Here is a 26,417-nt window from a genome sequence, read left to right as displayed (position 1 = left end):
TTGGTAGACCCGGTAGTCGTGGCCTAGCCTGTGACGGGGCAGGTTCTTGTGTCTGACCGGTTGGGGATGGGAGGAGGGTGCTGGGGTGATCTGAGGGTAAGCTTATGCTCGTGTTTTACTGGCAGCATAGGTGTTACTGGGCAGGCTGGGTTGACTCTGGAAAACAACTTTTGCCTTTGTTCCCCCCTGAGCAGCAAGATCACTCCTTTCCACCTCTGAATCGGCCAAACTGGCTTTAAAGCACGGGGTCTTTTATGCTATTTTCTTTCCTTGTGAATCCAGCTGCTCTGGTTTCAATCCCTGTCAGCCACAGAAAAATGCCTTTTGACAAGTTCTTAGCAAGGCTGATCTCGATTTAAATGCTATCAGCCAGTAAGAACAAATGTATTTTTAGATACTTCTGTCAAGCCTGACATTGATCTGTCTTATCAGTTCATTGTCAGATTAGCCCTTTGATTTATGCAGAATAATATCCGCATAATTTGCTTGGCGTCCTTTTAGAGGAAAAGTACTAAGGGGAAAATAACAAAGAAATGCCCTTTTTGCTTTATGGAGACTTCGTTTGGTGCTGCATCATGGTCACAACATGTGCTCTTTAGCCCAAGACAACATCACGACTTACCACACTGGTGATGTGCACATGGGGGATAAAAGTCAGGAGCTTGCCTGAAAACACCTTGAAAAGCGTGTAATTCCAGGCACACGTGCTGTCTTGTCCTGAGGCTGGTGAAAGGACTGGGACCTGCTGTCACAGCTCGAGAGCTGCATGCTGCTCTGGGATTACCAACCCAGCAGTGCTGTGCTGCCCTGGCCTCCTTATCTCCTCCCTGTCCTACGAGGGGGAAAAATGACACACAGGTGACCTTCGTATTGTGCAAGGCTGCTAGGTTTAGGGAAACAAGTTACCTGAAGCTTCTGCTGTGCTGGTCTTGCCCTCCCTTGTCACTTTTGAAATCATGCAGGCATTTAGCTGCGTGGTAGGAGTGAATACACCGTGCCCAGGAAGGCTTAGAAGTTTGAATATCAGTCTCTACCACACAACTTACTTTCTTTTAAGCAGAAAATGCAGGAGCCTCTGCATAAAAATTGGAGTTGACACAAAAACCCTGCAAAAACATGGTTAGGATTATATATTAAGAGATGATTTAGTTAACCAGAGAGCAGCGAGAGAGGATTAGACATTTTAATTCCCTACCTTTCCCTAATGACTGTACAGAGTGCTGACACTTGTTTGGCTTGTTGAATATGACCTATACACTGAGATGATTAGTGTGTGTGCTGTGGATTTTTTTAACACCTCCTGTTGAAACCAAAATACCGTCTTCCAAAACAAAGCACATTTTTCATGGAGCATATTAGCGTGGAGCATATGAAATCAGGAGCATTACCATTGAAGTGGGACATGCAGCTTATGAATCGGTCTCGCAGGTTGTGAAATTTGGGACTATCTTGTCCAGGCAGCTGGATGATGATTTTCAATGCTCTTACATGGGACATGATTTAACAACATGGAAAAGGTACGTCAGTAGGAGTTGCCGTGGTTTAGTATTCCAGAATAGCTAGATACTTACCTGCTGAATTTGGGATTGTAATTTTAGCTACCTACTTTTTTAAAACATACTTGGCAGTTTGTTTCTTTGTTTGTTTTCTTCTCCCTGGGAATTCTTACATGATAGATAAATGAATGGACAGATAAAGCAAACTGTTGCTGTAAATTAAAAGCTTTTATTTCTTAGAGGCCAGTGTGTTTTCATGGTTCCAAGTTAAATGTATAAGTGTGTTTTTAAGCACACAGCAGCTTTTTTATTAAAAAGGTAAGGCTTGAAAAGAGAGATCTGTTTGGGCTCAGTCCTTTTGCCTTAACAAGCATGTTACATGTATAAACAGTAGCAATTAAAGTTTAATCTCATGTCATCCATAATTTATTTGAATTTAAAATCAGTAAGGAAAGAATTTTTGGTTCATTTACCTGGATATTTGATCTAGAATTGTGCATTTGAGGCATAGATTATACAGGTGACTCATAGGCAAAATATGTTTTGAGCATCTAAAAAAACCATTTTTTTTTTAAGTATAGGCTTAGTGAATATTTGTGAGAGAAGAGATTGAACAAAAAGCATCAAGAATGTCCCTTTCAGTTATTACAGTGTAATCTGTCCCCATTGCTGTATGACTGTAGTCATGTGAATGTGAAAATTAGTACCTTTTTTAAGCTAACTGTACTTTGATTTTGGTATTAAAGTATGTCATCTGCTTTGTTGTTTTCTTTATCGCACCAACAGAAGGGAAATGTGCCGCAGCACGGCTGCAGCCACGGCTTCCATACGTTATTGTAAGGAGAGAGCTGCTGTGGGACTGGAGTCAGTGTCCTGCGATGCTCTTCTACAGCCTTCCCTATTCTGTTCACTATGGTATCAAACAAGGGCTCAGTGTCAGCCGAGAGAGGATTTCCCTCAGAAGGGTCTCGTGAGAGATCAAACAGCAGTGGAGGGTCATGATGGGTTACACCGTCCCCAAAACATGAGCAAATTCGTCTTCCAAAACAGGCTCCGGAGTCTTCTGGCTGGAATACTGGAGTCACATAATGAGCTTTCCATGTGGTGCCCCCTGTAACAAAAGCACATTTGAACAGCTCAGTGGCAGTAGGAGTCAGGGAGGTCCCTGGAAAGGTGGTTCAAATTTTAAGTTACCTGCAAGCTTCCCTCGTGGTTGTCACGTCTGGGGAAAAGGCTCTTTTGGGGAGCTGGCAGGGACTCAGAACTGTTTCCATGACTCAAAGGCACACCTGGGCTACAAGTATTTGCAAGGCCATATACACTAGGTGGATGCTTAGGTCTAGTATTTTGAGTGTGGAGAGCCTGCCCCTTTCTTGTGCCCCTTTAAAACTCTACACCCCTCTTCGTGGGGAAAATGGAGAATGTATCCCCCATTTCTCAATGTAGATACTGGTAGATGGTTCTTCTGCTAGCTCTGTATGTCTGAGCCAGGAGCAGCACCTGGGCAGGAGCTGATGCAACACATTTCTGTGCCCATTTTCAAGCACTTCTTCAAAGAGGGCATTAATGGCAGGCCATGAAAACAATAAAATGTGGAGAATAGTTTTTAAGTGAACACCACGAATGCAATCAGTTTGCAGCTTCAGAGCTTGTATTTTACCAGGCTGTTGTACTGACCACTGGATAAGTGCAGATCTGTAACTTGTAGTGAAAATATGACAAAGTAAATGCAGTCCAAATGGGGATTTTCCTTCCTCCCTCCCTCCTCCTTTCCCTCTGTTCCTCTCCCTCTGTTTAGAAAGCACTACACTGAACACATTCCAAGAGGAGGCAAAGAACAGCCCAGTAAGAAGACAGCTATTAGACACTATATCTGAAAAAGAAGAGGAGAAGAAAGGGGATCTTCAACACTTGGAGCCATTTCTTTGATGCATTGAGCACAAACAGCTGACATCTGAAATGACAAATGCCTATGTGGCATTTTTCTTTTTGGTTCAATGGGATCTGCTGAACTGTCCTTCCTCCTGTTGTCCCCTGTGTTGTGCTTTGTGTCGGGGATTCTGTAGCTTTACTCTTTGTCTGTTTTGTGTCACTGTAGCTAGGACATGTTGTTAATTGAAAAAAAATAATTATTAATAAAAATAAAATACCACCATCACTGTCAAAACTTCTTAAAATGTGAGGGGGAGCAAATAACAGCTATTAAAGCTCAGATAATCTTTTAGCTTAAAATCTTCCGTTGCTGTCTTGCCATGTTTCTATTTATTTCTACTCTACAATTTCCACATCCTGCTGAACTATCGTTCTACATTCCTGTGCAGGGAAGATGTCTCAATGGTTCTGAAATGTTTTTACATAATACTTTTAGAATTGTTAGATTTTAGATATCTCCATTTCTGAAATTGTCAGAGAAAGGATGCAGAGCTGGATTTCAGAAAAGAAAATGGCTCACTGCTGCTGATGGCTTACCGAGGACAGGTGTTCCTTAGCTCTGTTTGGGTGGGTGCTGTCCTGCTGGCAGGGGTGTCTTCCAACACCACCTACTTTTCCCTGTCTTGAGACTAAAAGTGTGTTTTTATCTTATGACAAGAATGCGAGCATTCTCTGTCATATCAGGGTTCCCTAAGCATGGGGTTTGGGTCCTATGTCTGTTGGTTGCATAGCATAGATGCTTGTTAGAAGGAGTTAAATAAGTACTCTCTGGGCCATATGCATTTTTTTCTGATTATCTGTATGACTGTGATACAGCTAAAATGACTGACCATTTCATAGACAAATAGGAGATAGACAGATATGAACTCCTACAATAGAGAAGTTTGTGATCAGTGTTCAGAAAAAACAAATCAAGTCACTCTTTAACAACTGAGCTGAATTCCTCACAACATATATCCTACAGCAATTGAGAGTAGAGTGCCTGAGCAGAATTGTTCTGATTTTACAAAAATTTTAATATCTATTTTTCACAGCTGCAAAGAATTACTGGGGTGGCAGAGTAGGAGAGAGCCAGGCCCTTGTTAGTTCATTCAGAAGGACAGAGTCAGGCTGATTGTAATTAACCTGTGCTGGTGAGCTGAGTAAATAGTGAGGTTACAGCGGGATCAGGGAAAAAAAAAAAAAAAAAAGGAAAAAAGAATTAAAAATTAAAAAAGGTGGTAGAAATTAGCATTGATGGAACCAGCAGGGGTTTGGGCCCTCTCTAAGAGGCAAGGAGGGATACAGAATTTACTACTGAAGTATCTCTGATGGAATTTGAAGAATGTGTGTGAATTTTAGGGCAACATGTTAATGTAATATATCTAAGGGAAAGAAAGCCTGCTTCTTCCATCCAAACATCTCTCAAACCCATCTGGTAACAATCAATCAATTTAATGAGCAGAAAGAAATGGGCTATCACTAATAAGTCTTATTGTGTTGTGGTAGGGGAAAACACTTTAACATACAGCTAAAGGATTCTTCTGGCTTCAGTGAAGGGCTTAATTTATGGATCCTGACATCAAGACACAATGGCTTCATATTCAGCCTGTCCAGCAAATAAAAGGGAACAGACATTAAATACATAATATGAATGTGATATACCTTTCAATGGGCCCAACTATAAGAAAACTTAGACTTAAAAAAATCTGTCAGCCTAGTAAGAAGGAACGGCTGTCAGAGCAAAGAATCAGAATTTGTCCTAGCTGAAAGTTGAGCCAAAGAGCAGTATTTGATGAGCTAGTCTTTCATATGCAGAACATCCCATTGTTTTAAATCCCCTAGCCATCAGCAGTGTGTTTCAATGGTAAAAACTGTAGAAAGGCATGCATGAGAGCTGAAGCTGTGCTTTAGTTTCAGAGGAAGACAAAATAACTCTGTATAACATCTGTATATCATATCTGTGTCTATATTGCAAGTAGTATAACCTATTAAAAACTGTTCAGTAGAGCAAAAGAGGTGTTAATAGCTTGACGTTCACACTGTACTTCTTTGGGGGTGCTTTACTGGAAATTATCTCTCTGGTCCTGCCTGCTCAGAATCTGACAGTGATGAGAGCATATTTGTTATGATACTAGAAGCTATTTTAAAGATAGTTTGCTCTAAACTAAAGTCATGGTCTTCCAAGTTCATTCCACAGTGCAAACCAAAGCACAAGAACATGATATGCTCAGGGTGGGTTGCTTCAAAAGCACGCTTCTCATCTGAAGTAAAACTGTGGTGTAGACAAACCTTGTACAGCCTCGGGGGACAACAGGTGAGCAGGAGGGGTGGAGAACAGTACTTTAGCCTGAAAAAGAGTTCTTCAAACTTGTCCCTTAGTGGTGTATGAATTTAACTTTTCACTAGGGAAGTGCAGTGTGACTCCTCTAGCAGTGGTTTTCAAGGAGTCTGTGCAGTCAGACAAAGCTGCTTTCTCTGTGTGGAAAAAAAAAAATGCATTAAAGAGATCTCTAAGAATTGTGATGGACTTTTGTGATGGCGGGAGGGGGCGAGGGGGAAGGGCACGCTCCCTCTGCACGCTCATCCAAATTTGAAACCAAAAAGTGGGGCTGGTAACTGCGCCAGAGATCCAGGGAATTGTTATTGTCATTATTTATTAATCTCCCTGTCTAAAGTGCTTATTTGACGTCTGACTCACGCCGAGGCGCCCCCCAAGCGCGGTAGCTGCGCCTTGAGGGGGAGCGCGGCGGCGGTTGTGGCGGTTTGGGGGCGGCTGTGGCGGTTTGGGGGCGGTTGTGGCGGTTTGGGGGCGGTTGTGGCGGTGCCGCGCTGCCCCCTGGCGGCCCCTTCCCCTCCCGCTCCCCTCGGCGGCTCCTGACCGGCCCACAGCCGAGCCCCTCTCTCATGGCCTCCCTGGCCACTGGCCCCCGACTCTGGGTGGAAGCCAGGCCGGGGTCGAGGGCCGGGTGGAAGCGCGGGTGCCGCAGGGCACCCCCGCAGGAGCACTCCTCCCCTTAGCACCTCAGTGCCTGGCTGGCCTGCTGGTTACAGCACTGACTGCGGACCTAAGCTGAGTTCTCAGACTCAGACGTGTGGGGTTGTGAATGTCTCATTGCTCAGCTACAAGGCAGAAGATGGGCAGCTACAGAACTTCTTTTCTCCCCCTTCCCACACAGCATCACATTATGTCTTTGCTGCTTTCCTCCTTGTTTCCTGTCAGCCAGGCTCAGTGACTTCCTGCCTCGGAGCCATGTTCCTGTGGCATGATGTCAAGGGCACTGACCTCAAGTTTAAACTGGCAGCGTGACTAAAAAAAATGGTGTTGCAACCCTGGTATGTGTTTATTCATGCCAACAAGAAAGACTGCAAAGTTCTCAGTAATTATCCTGATGCCCTTGTGTGTTCTAGCAGAACAGTCTCGTCTCTGATAGGAACAGAGAAATCTACTCTGAAATATTTGTATGTATGAATAAGTTTTGCAGTTTTCAGGTGTTTACTCAGCAGGCAGACTCTTGTCTTGATACTATTAATTTTTGAAACTGTCATAGTATCAGAAAGTATCATAAAGAAAATGTAAATAAGTTCAAGAAAGATCACTCAGTTAACACTTTGACATAAGAAAGATTTCACGGGCATTTGACATAAGAAAGATTTTCAGGGCTGCCTAACATTATCTCACCACAATGTCAGCACTCAAAGTACTTCTTAATCAGCCAGCTTCTTGTCAGCATACCAACAGCTGAATTTGAACAGCTGATGTTGGTGGAATACCCTAGCATTTTGTAATTGTTACCTAACTGTAGTCTCATAAGAACTGAGTAATTCTCTCCCTTCATAGCTAGGGAAACAAAAATCAAAGAGGCTCATTCAAGTTCCTAAAGGGAGGTGAGTAGGTATAGCCTACTCCTTTGGCTTCTGAATTTTTCCAGCTGTGCAGAATGACAAAACAAACAAAAATGTATAGTGGTGATGTATAGCACCACCACTAATTTGTCAGCTTTACAAATACTCTCACATCTGCTCACAGAAGGTATAATTCATCTCAATTAACTTTAAGTTAATATAAGGGAGATTTTTATATCTGATATGGGCAGTCTCAGCTCCCTCTTTAGTCAGTGGAGAGAAGCAGGCACTTTTAGGTGTGACTGATCTAACGTGCTAATGATGTGCCCAGATGTGCTAATCAGGAGGTGAATCACTGCTTCTGTTTGGTCACACAGATGCCACCCTCCATTCTGAGCAGGAGTAAGGACTCAGCTACCAGTTGCTAGCCCATTCTATTTTATGCTTTAATGGAGGGTGACATCAGCAAAAATTGGGTGCTTGTTGAAAGCTAGGGAGAACATTACAGCTGCAGTCAGCCTGCCTCATGCCACAGCTGAAAAAGAACAAAACAAATAATGTAGGGCTACTGAAAACAAACAAACTACTCCTTAAGATAAAGACCTTATGTGTGCAGTTCCTTTTTCTTCAAAGCAAAGCCGATCCTGAGTGCTTTCACAGCAAAAGCTATAGAGACACAGCAACAACATGGAATCTTAAAGCTATGCTACTCAGGAAGCAAAACCCTTCCCTCAGGCCAGGCAGGATAGCTAGCTAACAGCTCAGCCATTCTGCACCTTGCAAAAGTTTAAAGAAAGAAACTCCACATGTGTAGAGATGTTTTTATATGCTACTGTATTGGAAATTGGAGGTCATTACATTATCTCTGATCAGCAGAAGGGTGGAAATGTTTATACTCACTGTCCTTTTGGTGCCACCGCACTGCATGCAAAACCACACCACAGTAGTGAAACATGAACTCGTGCTCGGAGTGCTGAGCTGTCCCCTGCAGTAGAGGCAGCAAGGTGTGTCCGTCGATTACCCTGGTGGAGAGGGCGGAGGTCACCAGGCTGTTCAGGAATTTCACCCTGCAGCTGGAGTGTGAGTGGTATGCACTCTGCATGCATGCAGAATTAGGATTTCAAGTATTATTTCTAGAATAGGCCACTGTTTAGCTAACGAGCCCTGACATTTTTAATTGTGTGGAAGGGTGGAGGCCAGTGATTAGTAGTTAACAGCAGTTTATGAAATTGCATCTAGTTCACACATCCTGGGGAGATAAGTTATCATTAATGTGATTTTCCTGGGGGTAAATAAGTGATAACCATAGAGAAGGCAAGGGTCACCGCTTTTAATCTGACTCCCTGAAACTGAAATCACCAAGAGCTCTGTGAGCTTAGGGCTGTGTAAAAATAGTGCCATTTAGTTAATTGACTGACAGTTGGCTTATTTATGCAACACAAGAACTTTTCTGCTTTTTGCTCAGAATGTTGTAGCCACCCAACCTTTCACTTGTTCTTTAGAGGAGTCTTACATAGATGCTACCAGTTGTTTACTTCTGAGGGACTTAGTTCTCCATTACTGGCACCCAAATACAGGCTGTTTGCTCCATATTCCCTACTCACAAAGAACCAGGCATCCTAGTCTGGGAAAGGGCCTGTCTTCTTAGGTATTTTTAACAGGACCAACCAGCTTTATGAATATATAAAAGTTCCATATAAAAAAGTTTCATATAAAAGTTCCTTTTTTTTTTTTTTTTTTTAAAGTCATCCCGGTGACCCCAGTCGGCCAGGTTCCCTTTCAGTGATTAGAAAACTGAGTTAGCTAACTGATCCTTGATAACACATGTTGTTTTCCTTTGCCTTTCCCATATAATCAGGTAAGATGGGGAAAACTAAACAGAAGACTGCTAGAGAACTATCTGGTTTAGCAACTAATAGAATTTAACCCGCAGGTGTTAGGATGTGTGACATATAGTCAGCTTTGATCTAAATCAAGAAAGGAGAGCAAGCAGGTTTATGAAGCCACTTTTGTACCTGTCTTGAGGCACTACCCCTCCAGCCAGGTGAACCACTGTTGGGAAAATGTCCATAAGGCTTGTTGGTTCACTGATAACTATGTCTGCAGGCAACACTCCAGGCCATCTAACTATTCCTGGAACACGGATCCCTCCTTCCCAACCTCCCATTCCTTTTCCACCTGTTAGAGGAGAAAAAAAATACCATAAAAATATAAGAATGAGAGATACTAGACGTTTATTATGCATGTATAATTAAAGGGTTTAAAACTTTCAAAATATTCAACTACTTTTAATGAAAACGTGGAGAACAGCAGAATGGCTACAATGCAAGCTCCATTCTTCAGGAATAAGCTGATTACTTATTACTCACTTTATTTTACACTTCCTTGTGTGGTAGAAATAGAAACCCAACACAAAGCAGCGTTTTGGGCATAAGAGGAACACTTTCACCCTCTGATGCCTGAGAAGACATTCTAACCCATATTTTTAATTGAATGTCATGTTTGAGAATAATCTCCGCACTCCCTAAAAACACGCACATCCATTATTAGTAAAAAGCAATATCTGGCTCTGTCAGTGAAAGAGAGGTTGCAGCCTCACATGGTGCCCACGAAAGGGGGATTAACGCAGGGCAAGCTTGGTTGTAAGACAGTCCTAAACCAGAGGTAGCTGAACATTACAAAATGATTTCTCCAATCCTGGAGAGCAGTGAGAGGAACTATGATAATGTTTGATTGCCCTCCAAGAATTTACAATCCCAGGGATGGTCTGAGGTGGTCCCAAGTGCAGAACCCATGTGGTAAATGGGGGAGCACTCTAAATGTTCTGCAGTAAGGAAGACTTCCCACCTACATTTCTATTGATGTGAAAAAAATCCAGTCTTTTTTTTTTTTTTTTCCTGCATTCCTCTAATCTTCTTAATCTTCTCCTTTTATTTTCTCTTCCATACATTGGTTATCTTATAAGTCAAATGATTTTTTTGAATGCTACTTCAAAGTGAGAATGATTAATTAATTGCAAATGTCTATTCTTAATGTCAAGGGTGGGGATATTAATTAAGCCAGAAAATCCATTTAACTCCATTAAAGCCAGAAATCCTTTAGCCAAGTTGATGGCCCATTCAGAAAATAAAAAAAATGTAAGTGTGAAGCTCAGGTACCTACATGACATTTGCTCTGTTGTTCATCCTATCTAGGGCAGAAATGCCAAGACATTGCAGAAAAACCTTGTAGAAAAATTGTCAAGCAAAACTAGAAGCTAGTGTATTAGTTCAGTTAATAAACTACCATTAGTTCAGTTAATAAACTACCATAAATGGTAGTTTAAACTAAACTCTGGCTTTTTCTATGGATGAGGTGTGCTCATAGTTAGAGCTGAGAGCCAAGGTTCCCAGAGCTTGGTTTAAGAGGCTGACAAAGTGGTATGGTGGATTACAAAAAGGGCAAGTCCACCTACTTATGCAATAACATTGTGCTTTGTAGGATGATGGTTTCTCACACCTTGTTGTTTACTAACATCTGTTATTACCCATATGCATGGCTCTTCTTCTTGTTTTTAATATCCTCTTAGCAGTAAAAACACCTTACAGCAGTGAGTTCTACAGATATTTATGAATTAAACTAATTGTTTGTTGCTTGTTAGTTTCAAAAAGATGTCCCCTCTTCTGTTGTATGCAGAGATAAATGTGAATAACCCCTTCCTGTTGATAATTTCTAAACTAATATTATATCTATCTCCTCTTGTCTCATCTCTAAGCAGGCATGTTTTCATCATTGTCCTCTCATTGAAATCACTATCTAATCACATTCACCTTTCATCTCTTGTTATTCATGTACTTATGTTAGGCTAGCAGAAGTGAATACCCTAGTTTAGACTCAAATTAGCCCATTGGCTTTATTTTTGCATCTGTTACTGGTATGGAAACTTCATATCCTAATTTTCCATTTAGGACTGTTACTGGATGTGATCTAAGCTCTATCAAAAGTTTATTGTGTGGCTCATCAAAGAATTTACTGCTAGAGAATGTGCATTTTGAAGCTGAACAAGATCAAAGCACCTGAATCTTCATTTGTAGGGAAATAAGCAATGGGAACAGTTTTCAGGCTTCATTATACAGTAAGTGCCAAGCTGCCCAAGGTATCAGAGTGGCTTTTCAGGTCTTGGAAATCAAGAGTTATCTCATGGGTTCAGACAGCTAGAGGAATTCCAGAGGATTTCAGTTCAGATTAAGGAATCTCATCAGATCTGTTGTGATAAAAGCATTAAGGGTTTGGTCTTTAGCCTCTGCTGCGCTGATGTACACTTTGATGCAAAGTAGCACTCCCTGACTTCATGGTGAAGCACAGAGAAAGGAGAGCAGAGCTCATCTAAGGGAAATGGAGGAAAAACATAAATACTAACCAGCAGTGGGCTTTAGAAACTGTTTTCTTTGCTTTTCAATGAGGAAAAAAGTTTATTTTCTACAAAATGACAAACGAGATGGAAAAAGCAAGTAAAAGGGAGTATTTATGCATTCAGGAGAAGGACCTGGGGGTGTTAGTTGACGAGAAGCTTGACGTGAGCTGACAACGTGTGCTTGCAGCTCAGAAAGCCAAAAGTATCCTGGGCTGCATCAAAAGAAGAGTGGCCAGCAGGGTGAGGGAGGTGATTCTCCCCCTCTACTCTGCTCTCATCAGATCCCACCTGGAGTCCTGCATTTGCCTCTGGGGCCTCCAGCAGAAGAATGTCATGGACATATTACAATGAGTCCAGAGGAGGGCCCCAAAGATGATCAAAGGGCTGGAGCACCTCTCATACAAAGACAGCCTGAGGGAGTTGGGGTTGTCCAGCCTGGAGAAGGGAAGGCTCTGGGGAGACCCCTGGGAACAACTTTCCAATACTTAAAGGGGACTTACAAGAAAGCTGGGGAGGGACTCTTTTATCAGGGAGTGTAGTGATAGGACAAGGAGTAATGGTTTTAAACTAAAAGAGGGTAGATTTTGATTAGGTGTTATGAAGAAATTCCTTACTCAGAGGGTGGTGAGGCACTGGACCAGGTTGCCCAGAGAAGCTGTGGATGCCCCATCCCTGGAGGTGTTCGAGGCCAGGTTTAAGCAACCTGATCTAGTGGGAGGTGTCCCTGCCCATGGCAGAGGGGTTGGAAGAAGATGACATTTAAAGTCTGTTCCAACACAAACCATTCTGTGATTGATTCTATGATTCTATGATTTAGTACTAAAGCAAGAATAAGTGGAGAATAACCACATAAAAGGTGGTTTGGGTGAGAATGACAATGAAAAATTTAAGACCTAAAGGAGTAAGGCAACAAAAAAACAAGGAACTCCAGAAAGGCAGATTTTAATAAAGCTACAGGACTGATAAGGGAGGACTCCTCAGAGAAACTGTTTGTGGGGAAAAATATCAAGAAGAATTGGTGAGTATTTAAAGAACCAGTATTAAAGGGCACAAGTTTAGGTTTTCATATTCCAGTGCAAAACTAGGAAGTATAATTATTTAGGCAATTCATGTGCATTTTGGTGGATTTCAAGTCCAAGAAGGAGTAATACAAGAGGCAGAATCTCGGTCAGGCTACTAAGGATGGTTTATTTTACGGGCTCTTAATGATAAAATCAGAAAGGACAAAACATGTAAAGTGAAAGGTAACAAGTGATGAGAAAGAGAAATGAGAAGTATCATGACGAAAGAAATGCAGAAAGTACTAGTTGGTGTTCATTGGGGAACAAACAAACAAAACAGGAAAGAAAATTGAAATATTAAATGATTTTAACAATGCTTCTGTATGAGTCTTTAATACAAAAACATGGCTTGTTACCAAGTAACAAACATAGTTTACCCTATGATCCATTAGGCAACATCAGAGCCTTGACTAAGGGCAGATGTTTTCAAACAGTCTAAACCTGATGAATGTTTGGAGCATTCATAGCATTAGTTGATGAAGATTTGCTTTGTTTGAGTTGTGAAGATTTGGTGAGGTATCAGACTGGAAAAAGGCAAGCTGTGATGTCTATCTTGGAAAACAAAACAGAACAAAACAAAACAAATAGTAGTAGACTGCCTGAATAAATATTGCAATCAATAATCGTATAACTTTTAAGCATGTAGAAGGAAATTAGCATATCAGTAACAGTTCTGCCAAGATGAAATCATGTCAAATAAAATAATTTAGATTGGTGAATAAGGAAAGAACTTCTGCATAATCTTCAGCAAGGAAAGGTAGATACCAGGAAACAAACAAACAAATCTAGTAGCAATGACAATGCAAACGAGTACTTGGGGAATCACTGAAGGTCTTCAAGAATAGGTACGACAATGTAGCTGTCAGGAGCAGCTTTGGTGAAAGAGGTCTTGTCTAGGGACTGAAGGATGACTAGCTGATGCCCTAAAGTTGCTCCAGCCCTACAAACTAAGATTTTCATTCCAGCATGTTGCTTTGTAAATACCTTTGTAAAAATAGTTGGACATATTTTAATCTATCATTTTATTTTTAATAGGTAGTTTTATGCATGCACATGCTGCCAAGATTTTACCTTTATAGATCCCATTCCATCCACCCAAGTGGACATTTCCTCTGTGAGCCTCTACAGATCCCCCATGATCAGATGCAAAATAAATGAATGTGGTATTCTTCAAGCCTTCCTTGTCAATAACATCAAGAAGCCTACCTATAAACAAAGCAAAACATCAAAATTATGTTCTGAGATGCAGTCAGATTTTTTAAATTTTGTAAAGACACACATCCCATTGACGTCAATGAGTTCTGTAATGAGCTACTACAAGCAATGCAGAGTAATCCTAAATCATGGGAGTGATAAGAGCTGAACAGAAAGCTGCTGAATGCATCCAAATTCCGTTTGTGGAAAATAAATTCTGTTACTGGAAAATAAAACATAAAACCAAATGGAAAATAAGTTAAATGAATGCTCCTTTTGTTCAGGCCTCTCAAAATATTGTCAGTTCTATGCTATAAATTCTTAGTCAAGGACTCTCTCCACTGTATAGCCTCAAGCATCTTGAAAAGCTTAAACAATAGCGCTTCCTCGTCCCAGAGAAATGCTTTTGTCTCACCATGAACTAAACAGAGACTCTGAAATGAGGCTTCACACGATCAGCCAAAATCTTCTCTGGAAGTCAGTGGCAAAAACTCCACAGAGTGCAATTCAGATCTAACTTCATAAGGAACGTTTTCAGTACTGACAGGATAAAACATTTATACAGAGTATAATTTATCTTTGATTGCTTTTCCCAATCACCCACTGCATCAAAATATGATCACCACAAACAGCTTCCATAGCTACAGAAGCAACAACAGCTGACATGCAAGGAAAAAACAAGGGCCAGTGATGGGGTCATGAGCTCAGTCTGCTCTGCTTTACAGATTTCTTGTGTCCCCTTGGTCAAGATGGTTATTGACCTTACTTAAAAACTAACACCTACCTCCAAAAAGGAATTTAGATTGAATCTAGGCCTCTTGGTTCTGAATTACAGCCCAAATCTCTTAGCTTAGAAGGAGACTTTTGTCCTCCCTAACTGTATCCTGTTTGTCCTATGCAACTCATGTTCCTTACACCAGTGTACTTCTGCTATTCTGCTCTGCTTGAGTAGCTTGTTTCTGAATGTAGCTGGTGCCAAAAATTAGAAAAGGAGTGTGCCAGAGTCCTCTGGTGTGATCAGATCTTGCAGAGGTGCTCAGCCTGCCAATCACAAGCAATCAGGCTCCTTTCAAGGCAGATTTTTTTAAACATGGTTATTGGAGGTAGAAAAGGCTCAGGGAATCTGGTCTGGAGTGCGGCAACTAGAGGTGAATGGTGAATACTTTGTCAGTAGGGCCTTCACTTTTCAGGAAATGTAAATAAGAGCTATCGTTCTCCACCCCATTGAAGCGAAAAGGAGCTACTAATTAAGGCTTAGGTATAAATCTGAGCTGTGAGTGCAAATTATGTTTTTAAATTTAATTAACTTATTAAATGAAACATAACTTTTTAACTTGGCCTTTTGGCTAGGAAGGAGTTCAGACTTCTGCTGTAAGGATTATTTCTTGATGAAGGGAACAAGTACACAAAACAACCAGTGTATTATGCTTCATCAGCGTCACCAGTTATATCTTTTGAGACTAGACAGCTGGAGTAATATCATACATATTGATTAATAATCTGATTATCTGACTTTATTTAACTCTACAACACAGAAGTGTGTCAATTAAAAAGTAGGAAGAAAAAATTGTCACAAGAAAAGCCTGCACTTTCAGCCTAAGAAGAAGAAAGGTGTGGTAATGAAATGGCAACGTTTGGAGCTAACTATATATCCAAGGCATGTTTTTTGTCATATATAAATAGGGAGTTCTGTGACCACCCCTTTGATGGGGTGTTTCTTCTCCACTGTCAAATACATGAAGGATTTCCTTCAAGCCACCACTTACCCACTATCCAGTCCATCTCCTCTACATTATCTCCATATAGGCCATGTCTGCTTCTTCCCAGAAACTTCTCTGTGGTAATCAGAGGGGTGTGAACATGTAAAAGGGAAAAAAAGAGAAGAAACGGTCTATGCTTGTTTCTGAAATAAAAGAAAACAACAGTAGTCATTTCTCTGCAAACTATCACTCAGAACAAAATATAACAGTAATATGCAAGTGATATATATAACAGTAATATGGTAGTGACTATCTCACTAAAAATATGGTTAGGGTCTAGAGTAAAAATTTTGGATTTTGACATCTTTGCATTTTCGAGACCTTGGGAGACAGAGGGTATTAAAACACCCCTCAAAGATTTTGGTTCTGTATGAAGACAAAATAGTAATGGGACATTTCTCTTGTTCCAAATTAAGTATGTGTAGAACAGTAGATAAATAAGCACAAAAGTTCATAGCCTAAAGACTGACACACACACACAGAGGCAAGGACAAGAGGACTCACTTCCTTAAGCCTAAATATTGGCGTCCCTGAGACATTCTTGCGAAACTGGCAGGTATGACACTTGACCCACAAGGAACCATATTCCTTTAACACGGGCAGCTAGAGGCCAGGCAGGATATCCTGCGAACCTGAGGATATCCTCTATGAGGGTATCTATGTTCATAGTTTTACAGAAGAGTTTTCTCTCACCCCAATTTCCCGTAAAAAAAAAAAAAAAAAAAAAAAGAATGAACAAAAAACCTCCAAGCCCTCAGAGAAATAATATAATCTTATTCAGGGATATGCTCAGACTTGTCACGTAAATATTTCTAAGAAATTAGCCGTTAGTTTAAATCTAGCTGATAGTACTGTAAATGAAGGACACCTTGGGAATACAAAACAAAATTCAGTATCAGTCTCCTACTCGTAAAATATTAACTTCATATGGACCTTTAAATGACAGTCCATTCATCAGGCTAAGATCATTTTTCTATTTCTATGAATAGGAATTCATAGTCCTTGGCCAGGACCCCTTTCGGGACAAAACATAAAGGCAACAAAATCATCTCTTCTTTTTCCTGAGTTGCTGACAAGCTATGCAAAAGATGAAGGACAGCAGTTGGATGCTGACAAGTAGGGGGAAAACAGCAAATTGTTACTTGCCAGCAGTAGGGGCATGTGGTGCAGCATGCCAGCTGCCTAACCAAGTGGCGTATGACACAGCAATTGTATGATTTAGAAAACCCTTAAGAGGTGATACAATTTTTTGTGGTTACCTTTCAATGAATGAAACTGCCTCCTTCAGCATATTAGAAGTAGTTCTTTCTAGGTTCATTGGTTGTTCTGTGATATCATGGTTTCTCATCAGGATACAGTTCCAGTACTTGGTGAATCCATAGCTGGAGAACCAGGAAAGGAAATACAGGAGACCACAGATGGCCACACATATGATTATTTTCCATTTTACCTGGAATAAGCTGGTAAGTTTTCCAATCAAAAGTGTAAGCACTGCAAGGAAGATTATCTGTGAGCAAAGCCAATATGTATCTTGCAAAGACTTGGCCAGTTCCGGGTCATCTGTGCCTTGACACTCATTCAAAAGGGTGAAAGGCATGCCATAAAAATAATCAAAACCATGATGTAAAGGGTGATGGCAGTGATCATGGGAGGATTTGCAGTTCACACCCATATGCCACTTCCCTGCAAATTTAAAATAAAGGTATTAAATAAAATCCAACATTATTACTTTCATATGTGTCTGCCTGTATTTCTAACAGGTTGGCTGCACTCCTCAGTTAAGGTGCAGCCAAGGGAGGAGCAGGTTGGAATAGGACAGGCTGTCTGGGAGCAATCATACTCTGGCACTCTATCTGAGCAGAATATCTGTTTTTCCTCACTTATCTTAACAAAATTCCATACAGGGCAATAGTCCAGCTCAGCCATCTCCCTGAATAAGTACCAATATGGTTGCGCTATTTGGTGCTTATTATTTTTAAATGATAAAGTAGCCATTCATTAATGGGTGGCCTGGTGGGGAGAATCCCTTTTGCCAAAATATACAGCAAAGTGCAAAAATATGAGCTAATTTACACACAATTTCTATTTGACCTTCACATTCAAGAACAGATTTCAGGAAGAAGTTGTACACATTGGCTCTCTGTGTCTATATTCATCCTAAAATGAGTAGCAAAAATAGGCCATTCCAATTATCCAGTACAATTGGACATATGTACTGACATATGGAATATGTCATGCACTGATAATGAAGCTTCATGAAGTCATATTACAGAGCAGTGTAATTATCCTGACATTGAAAGACAGACAGTCTATGACCACGGGCTTTGGGCCTATTAGCCAGAGAAATAACTTTGGAGAGCTCCGAACCAGCTCTGTGAGCCTGCATATGAATGTGTTTTACAGCATAAGCTATAACAGACTGCAAGGAGCTAGGGAAAGATCCCCTCTTTGCACAGGCTCCTGTGAAGCTTGTACATCACTAATACTCATTAGGAACGACATGACACCTCAGTTTGCTGGAGCCAAATAGAGGCATGAAAATCATTGTCATTACAATTAACCACATGACACATTTGACTACCTCAAAAAGAGCCTAAGAATGTGAGGTGCTTGAAGGACAAATCCTTTAATCACTGTTCAGGTGAAATTGGCAAACAGTTAATGGGGTTTAATTTCTTGAACATGGATTCTGATCCAAAAACCACTGGAGGCAGTGGGACTCTTTCATTTTTGTTTATTTGTTTGTGTTTTGTTTTTTTGGGTCTCACTTTACAGAGTTGCTTTTTGAAGAAAATTAAGGTATTTTTAGAGTCTGTATGATAAGCAGGATGCATAAGTAATAGAAAATCTATCCATCAGATATAATTAAGACACTGTAGTGTCTGGGTGCCAACTGGCAGACATTTTCCTGCTCAAATAGATAGACTATAGATCACTGAATATCTCTGTTGGTTCTTCTAAAGCAATCTGTGCTGGGCAAACAAGATTTTATTTTTATTTATTTATTTATTTTTTGCTGTGTATATCTGAGTATTCCATACATCCTTATTTTGGATTTATCATTACTGTGTTGACACTGGGGGTTGTGAGTGGGATTCTAAAAACCCTGCTGATTTTTAAAGTTATGCCTACAAAAACTCTAGTTTAACTGATCTTGGACATTTGGAAAAGAAAAATATTTACTGACACAGCCTCATTTGAATAACATCAATGAAAAGGTGGCAAGTTTCTACATCTCATACCTACAAGTGCTGTAGAATAACCTTGCTGGTGCAGTATTCCGGCAAAAGTAGTTTCATTAGGTGGGAGCCCCCCAGAACACCCGTTCCAAAAAAGAACACGGTATTGCGTATTGGATGCCATGCCTGGAGAAAAACAACAGTCTTTAAACTAAAACTAGCCATACTTAAGATTTTCAGTCTTTTCAGATTTTTCTTTCTAATGAATAAGATTCAGCTGCCTAAGTCTAGTACCTTTTTATTGTACATTCAGTATGCTGTAGGGCATTCTGATTGATCCCCAGAAGGATATCCCCTCCAAGTCCCATGTTGTAAATGCTAGTCCAATGCAGATACCTCAGCTATGCTGGAGTGTCTAAAATGGCACCAAGATGTCTATGTTTGGACATTAGGCAACCTCTTAGAACAAAAGTTATATCACAGTGTTAAAATATCACACATTAAAAAGAAAGAAAGAAAGAAACAAACAAACAAAAAGAGACAAAAAAGGGGAAAGTTTATGTAAAACAAAAGATTAACAGAGTCATGGGTACACACTTCTGAAATGTACAGCTCATGATTTCATTTATCCACAAAGCCATCTTCTTTAGCAAGTCAGAATCAGATCAGAAGATCTACACTCATGATTACTGGGAGATAACATGGCTCAAGTTTTGTCTTGTTTTTAAAATATTTGTTTTAAAACATTATTGTTGAGAACTATTCCACCATCTAACAGATTTCATTATGAAAACGTTTGTCAGGATACTCAAAATATTATGGTTTGTTTAACATAATTTTAATACCACTGAACATACAGCGTTTACACACTTTTTTGTTTTTCTTCATGTTTCTACCTTTGAGTGCTTTGTGCTGTTTTGATTTTTATCTTTTTCTGTGTGGTCATTTAACTGCATTAAATGTGCTTTATGTGGGCCTTTTCCCATACAACTCAATCAGTGAATCTAGTCATCTTGATTTCTGCCCATCTCACTGATGCCCCAAATCCTTAGATTAACTAGCCTTTATTAAAGGGTTATAACGGGTTTATTTAAGGGGATTTTTAATAGCAATAATGGCTAGACAAACTGCAGTCAACCATTAGAGAGGCCCAACCTGATCTGATGGGGTATCTGCCAGTCAGGAAGGCTGCTCTGCTTGGAGTACAGACAGCAGCTGCAGCAATGTGCTGACTAAGTCTCACTCCTTCCTTTGCCAGGCCATCGATGTTAGGGGTCCTAAAGAGAAAAATCACATCTCTGATAAAAAATGTATTATACAGAACTTCTCAGTGTCTTTCTAGTCTTTCTAGTTTTCTCAAGGACATCATCACCAAATTTACAAATTCCTCTTTTTATCTACAACTCAACTAGGAAAATTGTGTTATATATTTTTGAGATATCTTAACTACTTTGAAAAGAAATTTTCTATAGATATGTTATATATATATATATATATATATATAAAGGTATTTCTGGTCTATCCTATGTCAGAAGCTCATGAAGCACAGTGAAAAAGATTCTAATAGAAACAGGACACACAATTTGTGAGACTAAAATAGGTTAGAATAGGCAAGGGATATATATACACACAATCATTCTACCAATCAGCCAGGCTACATCAAGACTGAAAACTGCACTAGGGAGAAATAGATCACATCATAGACTGGGCTGTCATTCTGTAACAAGCCTACTGGAATTGTTAGCTGGTATTATATCCTAATCGTGGTCCTTAGCATTTCAACCCATGAGTTGTGGAAACTTACAAACTATACACATGCCTGAAAAATATAGGGCATGTGCACATTTACAAAATTCTGACGATACATGCTGAAAATTGGAAGTCCAAGAAAGTCACTCAAGCATGCTCGCATAATTATTACTCCAGTAGAAATTACTGTAGAACATTTATTTTATACATGTCTTTGAAAAGAAGTGTACCTAGATAAACTAATCCGTTAATAAGGAGCTTTCTAGTAATGCCATCAGTGGCTTTTTTTTTTTTTCTACTAAAATTCACCAGTAAGGGGGGGAGATAATTTAATCTGTAGCATGTACTCTTACCTTATTGTATCATTGCCATAACAACCCACATCTCCAATACCAAGATCATCAGCCAGTATCAGTAAAAAATTGGGTTTTGAAGGATTTGATACACAAGTTCTTGGAAACAAACATAAAATGAGCCAAATGCTTAGGCAGCTCCTGAAGTTAAAAGTAAAAAGGTTAATATTAGGAAACTGCTGCGAGCTTTAGAATGTAGTTTAAATTATTATCCTTTAAGTATTATGAAGACTTTTTAGATGCAAAGAGCTACCAAATACTGGCAGCAGATGGAGCTCTCGAGTATTACAAAACTTGATTTCTCTGAAACCAGTATTATTTTTTTCCCATTTGCACAGGAATCTTGTATGTACTTTTCCTTCTTGACATTTGCACCCATCTCATCAGACGTATATTACATGTAATACACCATATACTACATATGCCACTAAACCTCCGTATCCTATAAGAATAGGCTGAAAGGTCTTGAAAGACCTATAGTTCTAAATCTATATTTTCTGCTCTTAGATTATCGAAGTTTTTTTTTTTTTTTTTTTTTTTTAAATATCAGAGGTTACATTTTCTTATGTGCAACACTTAAAAACATAGGAAAGACCCTTAGCGATACCTTTTCTTACCACTGTGTTCCCTGGTAAACTTCATGGCTTCCCCTTGTATGGAATGGGTACACAGTTTGTTATATAATTCTGGTTAAAACAAAGGAAAAAAATCATTAAAAAAAAAACCACAAAAACCAGCAATCAGAGCCCAGCAGCTCTTGTGATCTTGTCTGTGAAGTTAGTCATTAACTACCTTCCATTACCACAATCACATCACCACCGCCTGTGGGCTGACTGTAAGAGCGGGGGGACTGAACTACTAGGGCTTGATCATGCACTCTCCGAATTCCTGAACACGTGTGTGCAGAGCCCTCCTGAACTGACACTGCAAGGTAGGAGAGAGTGCTTCTGAGGACACATAGGGTCAGATAGCACAGCATGCAGTTTTACAAGATGCAGCCTGCTCTTATCTGCCACTGACTTCAGGGGGACTGGTGTTTGGCAAGATGGCTAAATGCCCACAGCTTGAAACAAGCATTAAAGATGCCAGTTACTAAATACAAGCACAGAACTTCATGAAAGGAAGGCTTCCATTAGGTGGCGAACGGGAGGAAGTGATAAGTAAAACTAATACCTCACTCTCTATGTAATATCAAACTATCTTAAGGTCCAGGAAAAGAAGCTAATCCTTATCGTGAGCTTAGAAACTACAAAGCATGCATCAAAGAAAAGCCCGTCTGGAAATCAATAATTAGAGTTTAATTCTTAGGGAAGGGACCGTAACACCTAGGTTTGGATGCCATCTAGTATATTCAGGGAGGTGCTTCTATCTGAATGTTACTAAAAACTGTCCAGAAACATAAATATTCTGATAAAGAACTTCTAAGCATAATGCCATTTATAAGTTTACAAGCAGGTTTTTCTACCTGCCATCTCTGTGAACTCAACCTGGACTTTAAAAGTCTAGAAATGGCTTTTAGGTTTCTAAATATTTATTTTTGCCTGGCAAGACACATTTTATGAGTGGAAGCAGTTTCTTGTGCCTGCTGAGGTCAGTTGCTTTGGTCAAAGAATGGCTTGGGGCATGCACTCTTTTTGCTTGTGAATAGACGCAGACCAAGAGATCTGCAGAAGCTGTTGCACTGGAACCATTCAAACAGACATGCAGATGCCAGGGATAAATTGGTTGCACTGGGACTGGCATACCTCATCTTCATGCTGTACACTGATGTAAATTCAAGATGTTTGTTGCTTCACTGCGAAATGAGATCACAATATGAAATGTCCAGTCCATGAGTAATCCTTATTTTGCCACACTTCTTTCTCTTCATCTCCTGTGGGTGTCGATGAGCTTTCCAAGCTGGTACAACAGCTCTCTTGCCTTCCACTGTGTCCCCACATGTTCATGTGGCACAGCCAGCTGGTGACAGCAGTTACATTGATGTTTAGATTGAGATTTTGTAGAGCTTCTAAAGAAAGCTGAGAAATACAAACTGAGGAGCTGCAGTGGTAATATTAAAAGACACTTGGATCTTAATACTATTGGCTGTGGCAAGATTAAAAATAGTGCTTCCCGATTTAATACAAGCCATTTTACGAACACTACCCCTACTGAAGGATTAGAAGAAATACTAAACTTTTTAAAAAAAATCAATTTAAATATACATATTCACCTTTTTCTGTTAGGGGCTGATTCCTTCTAAAAGCAGAGCTCTCACTGACATTGCTGGGAGTGTGATGAACACTATACTGGGGCCTAGGGCTTGTGAAGAATTCTTAGCTGTTAAACAAAAACAAAAAACAATGTAATGCATAAATCTAAAAAAATACTGTCCTCTAGAATCCACACAGTAACTTACACAAATCCAAGAAAATAGCAAATCCGGCAAATAGCAGTTTCCTCTGTAAACCAGTAAGCCACAATAAACGGACATCAAGTCTAATAAAAAAGGCCAGCCCCTTTTGACAATGTGGAAAACAAATTATTCTTCTTGCTCTCAAATTCTTCTTGCTCCTTGGTTTGTTGAGCAGTCCTGATCCTCTAAGATGTGCGTGGGAGGAAGCGGGACTGGATTTACTGCTTTTGCTCTTAATCTCCCTTCCCCCAGTCTTGGACACAGGAACTGCTGGGATGCCTGCCAGGAGCAGCGAGCGAGCGGGACAGCCGCTGAGGTTTCACATGAATTCCAGGCAGAGTACAAAGTCTTTATTCTTGAAACACTGGCACAACACGGCCACCGCCTTTTCTAGACTCCCTACCCGGTTAATTCTGTGCAGATTTGTGTAAAGCCTAGCACTGCTCTATTTTAATGCCTCCAAAGAGATGCCACAAATAATTGCAAAACTGAACTCAGAGCCTGCGGTTTTGTTTCCTCCCACCCTGCTTTCTTGCCTTCCAGGCAGGATAACAGGATTAGCCTGTCCTCTCCCTTTTCTTCTTTCATGTCATCTTTTATTCTTCACTGCATTTTCAGGAAAGCTAAACCTACTGTGATATTAAACCTACCTGAAGATATTAATTGCACTGTCTTCTCCCGCAGTATTTAGCATTCCTCCTTCCACACATACACTTCTTTGGGAAGTTAGCTCTGCTGTAATACATTTTACCCTTCCAAAGGTCTTGAGCAATCAGAGAAACTCTTGTCTCTTCATTTGTTGACATTTCAGTCCTCTCAGTCTCTGGAACACTGCCAGTGCTGAATTTAACTCTGCACTCGAGAGAAGTCAGCAGAAGTCAGTGAGGCAGAAAGATGAAGCAGCTTCACCTGGCAGGTTTGTGTAACACATTGGCAGGGATAACCACGGCTGGAGGCAGGTTTTTGTTTGTTGACCTCTTTGCACACATGACTACGTTTGGTTACCTTTTAAGACACAAGGTGTCAAACTTGGCTACTTTTACTAAAGCCTACTTGACTATAATACTTATTTGGTACAATTGCTTAACAGCTTGTGATCTTTCTGGTGCAAAGATTGTTCTTGAAAATTGTCTCTCTTGAAAATTATGTCACACTTTGGGAAAGGTGTGTCTTTAAAAGTTGCCAGTAATGTAAGTATTAAATTACATCTGTCTTTGGTCCAAATTATGACTAAACTTTTCTTTCAGTTTTCTAGACTGTTTCCATTGTTCTGACCATGTGATCACTACTGAAGATGTGCCCATGCTGCTGCTGGCATGTCTTTAAAACAACAAGGAAATAATAATAATAATAATAATAATAATAAACGCTTTGAATTTTTCCCTAGTAATAAAACTATGCCTGGAAGTGGAGGCTGCTCGTACAGCCCTTACATCCTATTACTCGCCACTATGTTAGTGACCCAAAGCAAAGGTAACACCTATGATAACTTATTGTCTCCAACAGAATTAATTTTTAAACCAAGATCGTTTATTAGGAGAAGGAAAAAAAAAAAAAAAAAGGTTTGTAACAATGAAGCAGAAAGGGGATTATGTTTCTTTGCATTCCCAGCCCTGCAGTATTTCCTCCTTTCCAGCTGTTTTTAAACTACACCAAAGTACAGGAATTTGTTGTTTCCTCACTACTCAGTACTACTGGTGAATTCTCTGCCAGCAAAAACATTTGAGTTTTTGTGTGCTTTATACTGCCTCTCTGTTTCTCACATCTCAGTACTACAAGGAGACACTGACATTGATATATTCTCTTATAACTCTGACAAGTTTTCAGAGTGAACTTATTGTACTGAAGAAGCTAAATATTGAAATGACACAAACAGAAATCTTTTTTTTATTATTATTATTTTTTCTTAATGTAATGCTTATGAAAAAACACTGAGATGATAAGAAAACTGTTAAGCAATTAAACCGGCTGAGCAAGTAAAATGCTTGCAGGGGCTGTCACAGGAGAATAAAAAAATCCCTACAAACATTCACTTTCCATTTACTCACTTCAAAGCCCAATTTCTCTACAGAGTTTTAGCAGCATCCTTATGATAGACTCTGACTTCATCTACATACTGCAAAGAATGGTCAAAAATACAGTTTAAAGCACTAAAATCTCTACAGTTTCACTGCAAACTTCAGTGCAAACAAACTTACATGCCTCCTTAGAAAGTCTAGCTAGGATCACATCACTAGTGGGTTTTTTTGTTTGCTTGTTTTGTTTTTTGTTTTAACTAGTATTGGCATGATCCATTTTTACAAGTTACAGTTTGTAAACATAAGTATACTGCTGCCAAATATTCTTAAGCACTAATTCCAATATAACTCTCAAATGAACCGTGTTTTGCTAACTGACTTTGAAACAGTGCAAGCTATTTATCCAAAACATTTTAATTGGCATCTTTTATTCAATAAAACTGCTGTTTGCCAAGTTAGTATGCACCAAGACCTCCTTCTGTAGAGCAAAATGCTTCTCTCTCTTTTGTCAGTATTGCAGAGTTATACCGGACTTCAGTGTTTGGTACTTTCTACTATCTGTGATATGTGTTATCGTCACTCACTAAAGCTGCAGATCTATTCAAAAAGTTATTTACAGCTTCAAAAAGTGCTATTCAAAGTTCTAGTTCTATTCAAGTTCTATTCTATTCTTCTACTCAAGAAGTTATTTACAGCTTGGGGAGTATCCTCCACAAACTCACAATTGTTCAACGTCTCAACAATATTCTTGGAAAGATAACAGAAAAATACAGGAAGCTATAATGACTCAAACTGCTATGTTGGATAAGTATGATTTATAGACCACAGGGCTTGACTGCAAACATGTAGTGTTTCTAAGTCCAATATTTCTTACTGTATGCCTGCTCAACACTATACACTAGGCTCTCTGCAGAGTTCTCCAATTGTCTTCGTTGAGCAGGCATAAAGTTGACAGAGTTTAGTCATATACCTCTACAGTTGTCTCTTACATGCAAATTTGAAAACAAAAAATGAACAACAAAAAAAAAAAAACAACACAGTATCCATCTGTTCAATTCCTTT

The 26,417-nt window shown here is 39.8% G+C and overlaps 1 protein-coding gene across 4 annotated transcripts; it reads right to left on the bottom strand.

Annotated features, from left to right (window-relative positions):
- Positions 1 to 1,703: 1,703 nt before the first annotated feature.
- On the bottom strand, positions 1,704 to 26,342 carry LOC310887949 (arylsulfatase H-like). 4 transcript variants are annotated; one of them, XM_083814182.1, is made up of 13 exons: positions 23,988 to 26,342; positions 23,155 to 23,261; positions 22,688 to 22,960; positions 21,550 to 21,628; positions 20,943 to 21,083; positions 19,996 to 20,117; positions 18,904 to 19,026; positions 16,921 to 17,344; positions 15,668 to 15,804; positions 13,779 to 13,913; positions 9,269 to 9,431; positions 8,154 to 8,275; positions 1,704 to 2,607 (listed from the first exon to the last, which is right to left on the bottom strand). In XM_083814182.1, the coding sequence occupies exons 4-13, from the start codon at positions 21,582 to 21,584 to the stop codon at positions 2,237 to 2,239; spliced, it is 1,773 nt and encodes a 590-aa protein (XP_083670308.1). In that variant the 5' UTR covers positions 21,585 to 21,628; positions 22,688 to 22,960; positions 23,155 to 23,261; positions 23,988 to 26,342; the 3' UTR covers positions 1,704 to 2,236. The 4 variants fall into 4 exon arrangements, with proteins under 4 accessions (XP_083670308.1, XP_083670309.1, XP_083670310.1 ...); XM_083814183.1 differs by lacking the exon at positions 23,988 to 26,342 and adding an exon at positions 23,341 to 23,961; XM_083814184.1 differs by lacking the exon at positions 23,988 to 26,342 and adding an exon at positions 23,341 to 23,961 and having other exon boundaries at positions 22,688 to 22,901.
- Between the last annotated feature and the right edge of the window lie 75 nt (positions 26,343 to 26,417).

The sequence above is a fragment of the Anser anser genome, assembly GCF_964211835.1.
Source record: "Anser anser genome assembly, chromosome: 1".
NCBI lineage: Eukaryota > Metazoa > Chordata > Aves > Anseriformes > Anatidae > Anser > Anser anser.
Note: the sequence above shows the minus strand (reverse complement) of the source record. Positions and strands in the feature narration are given on the sequence as shown.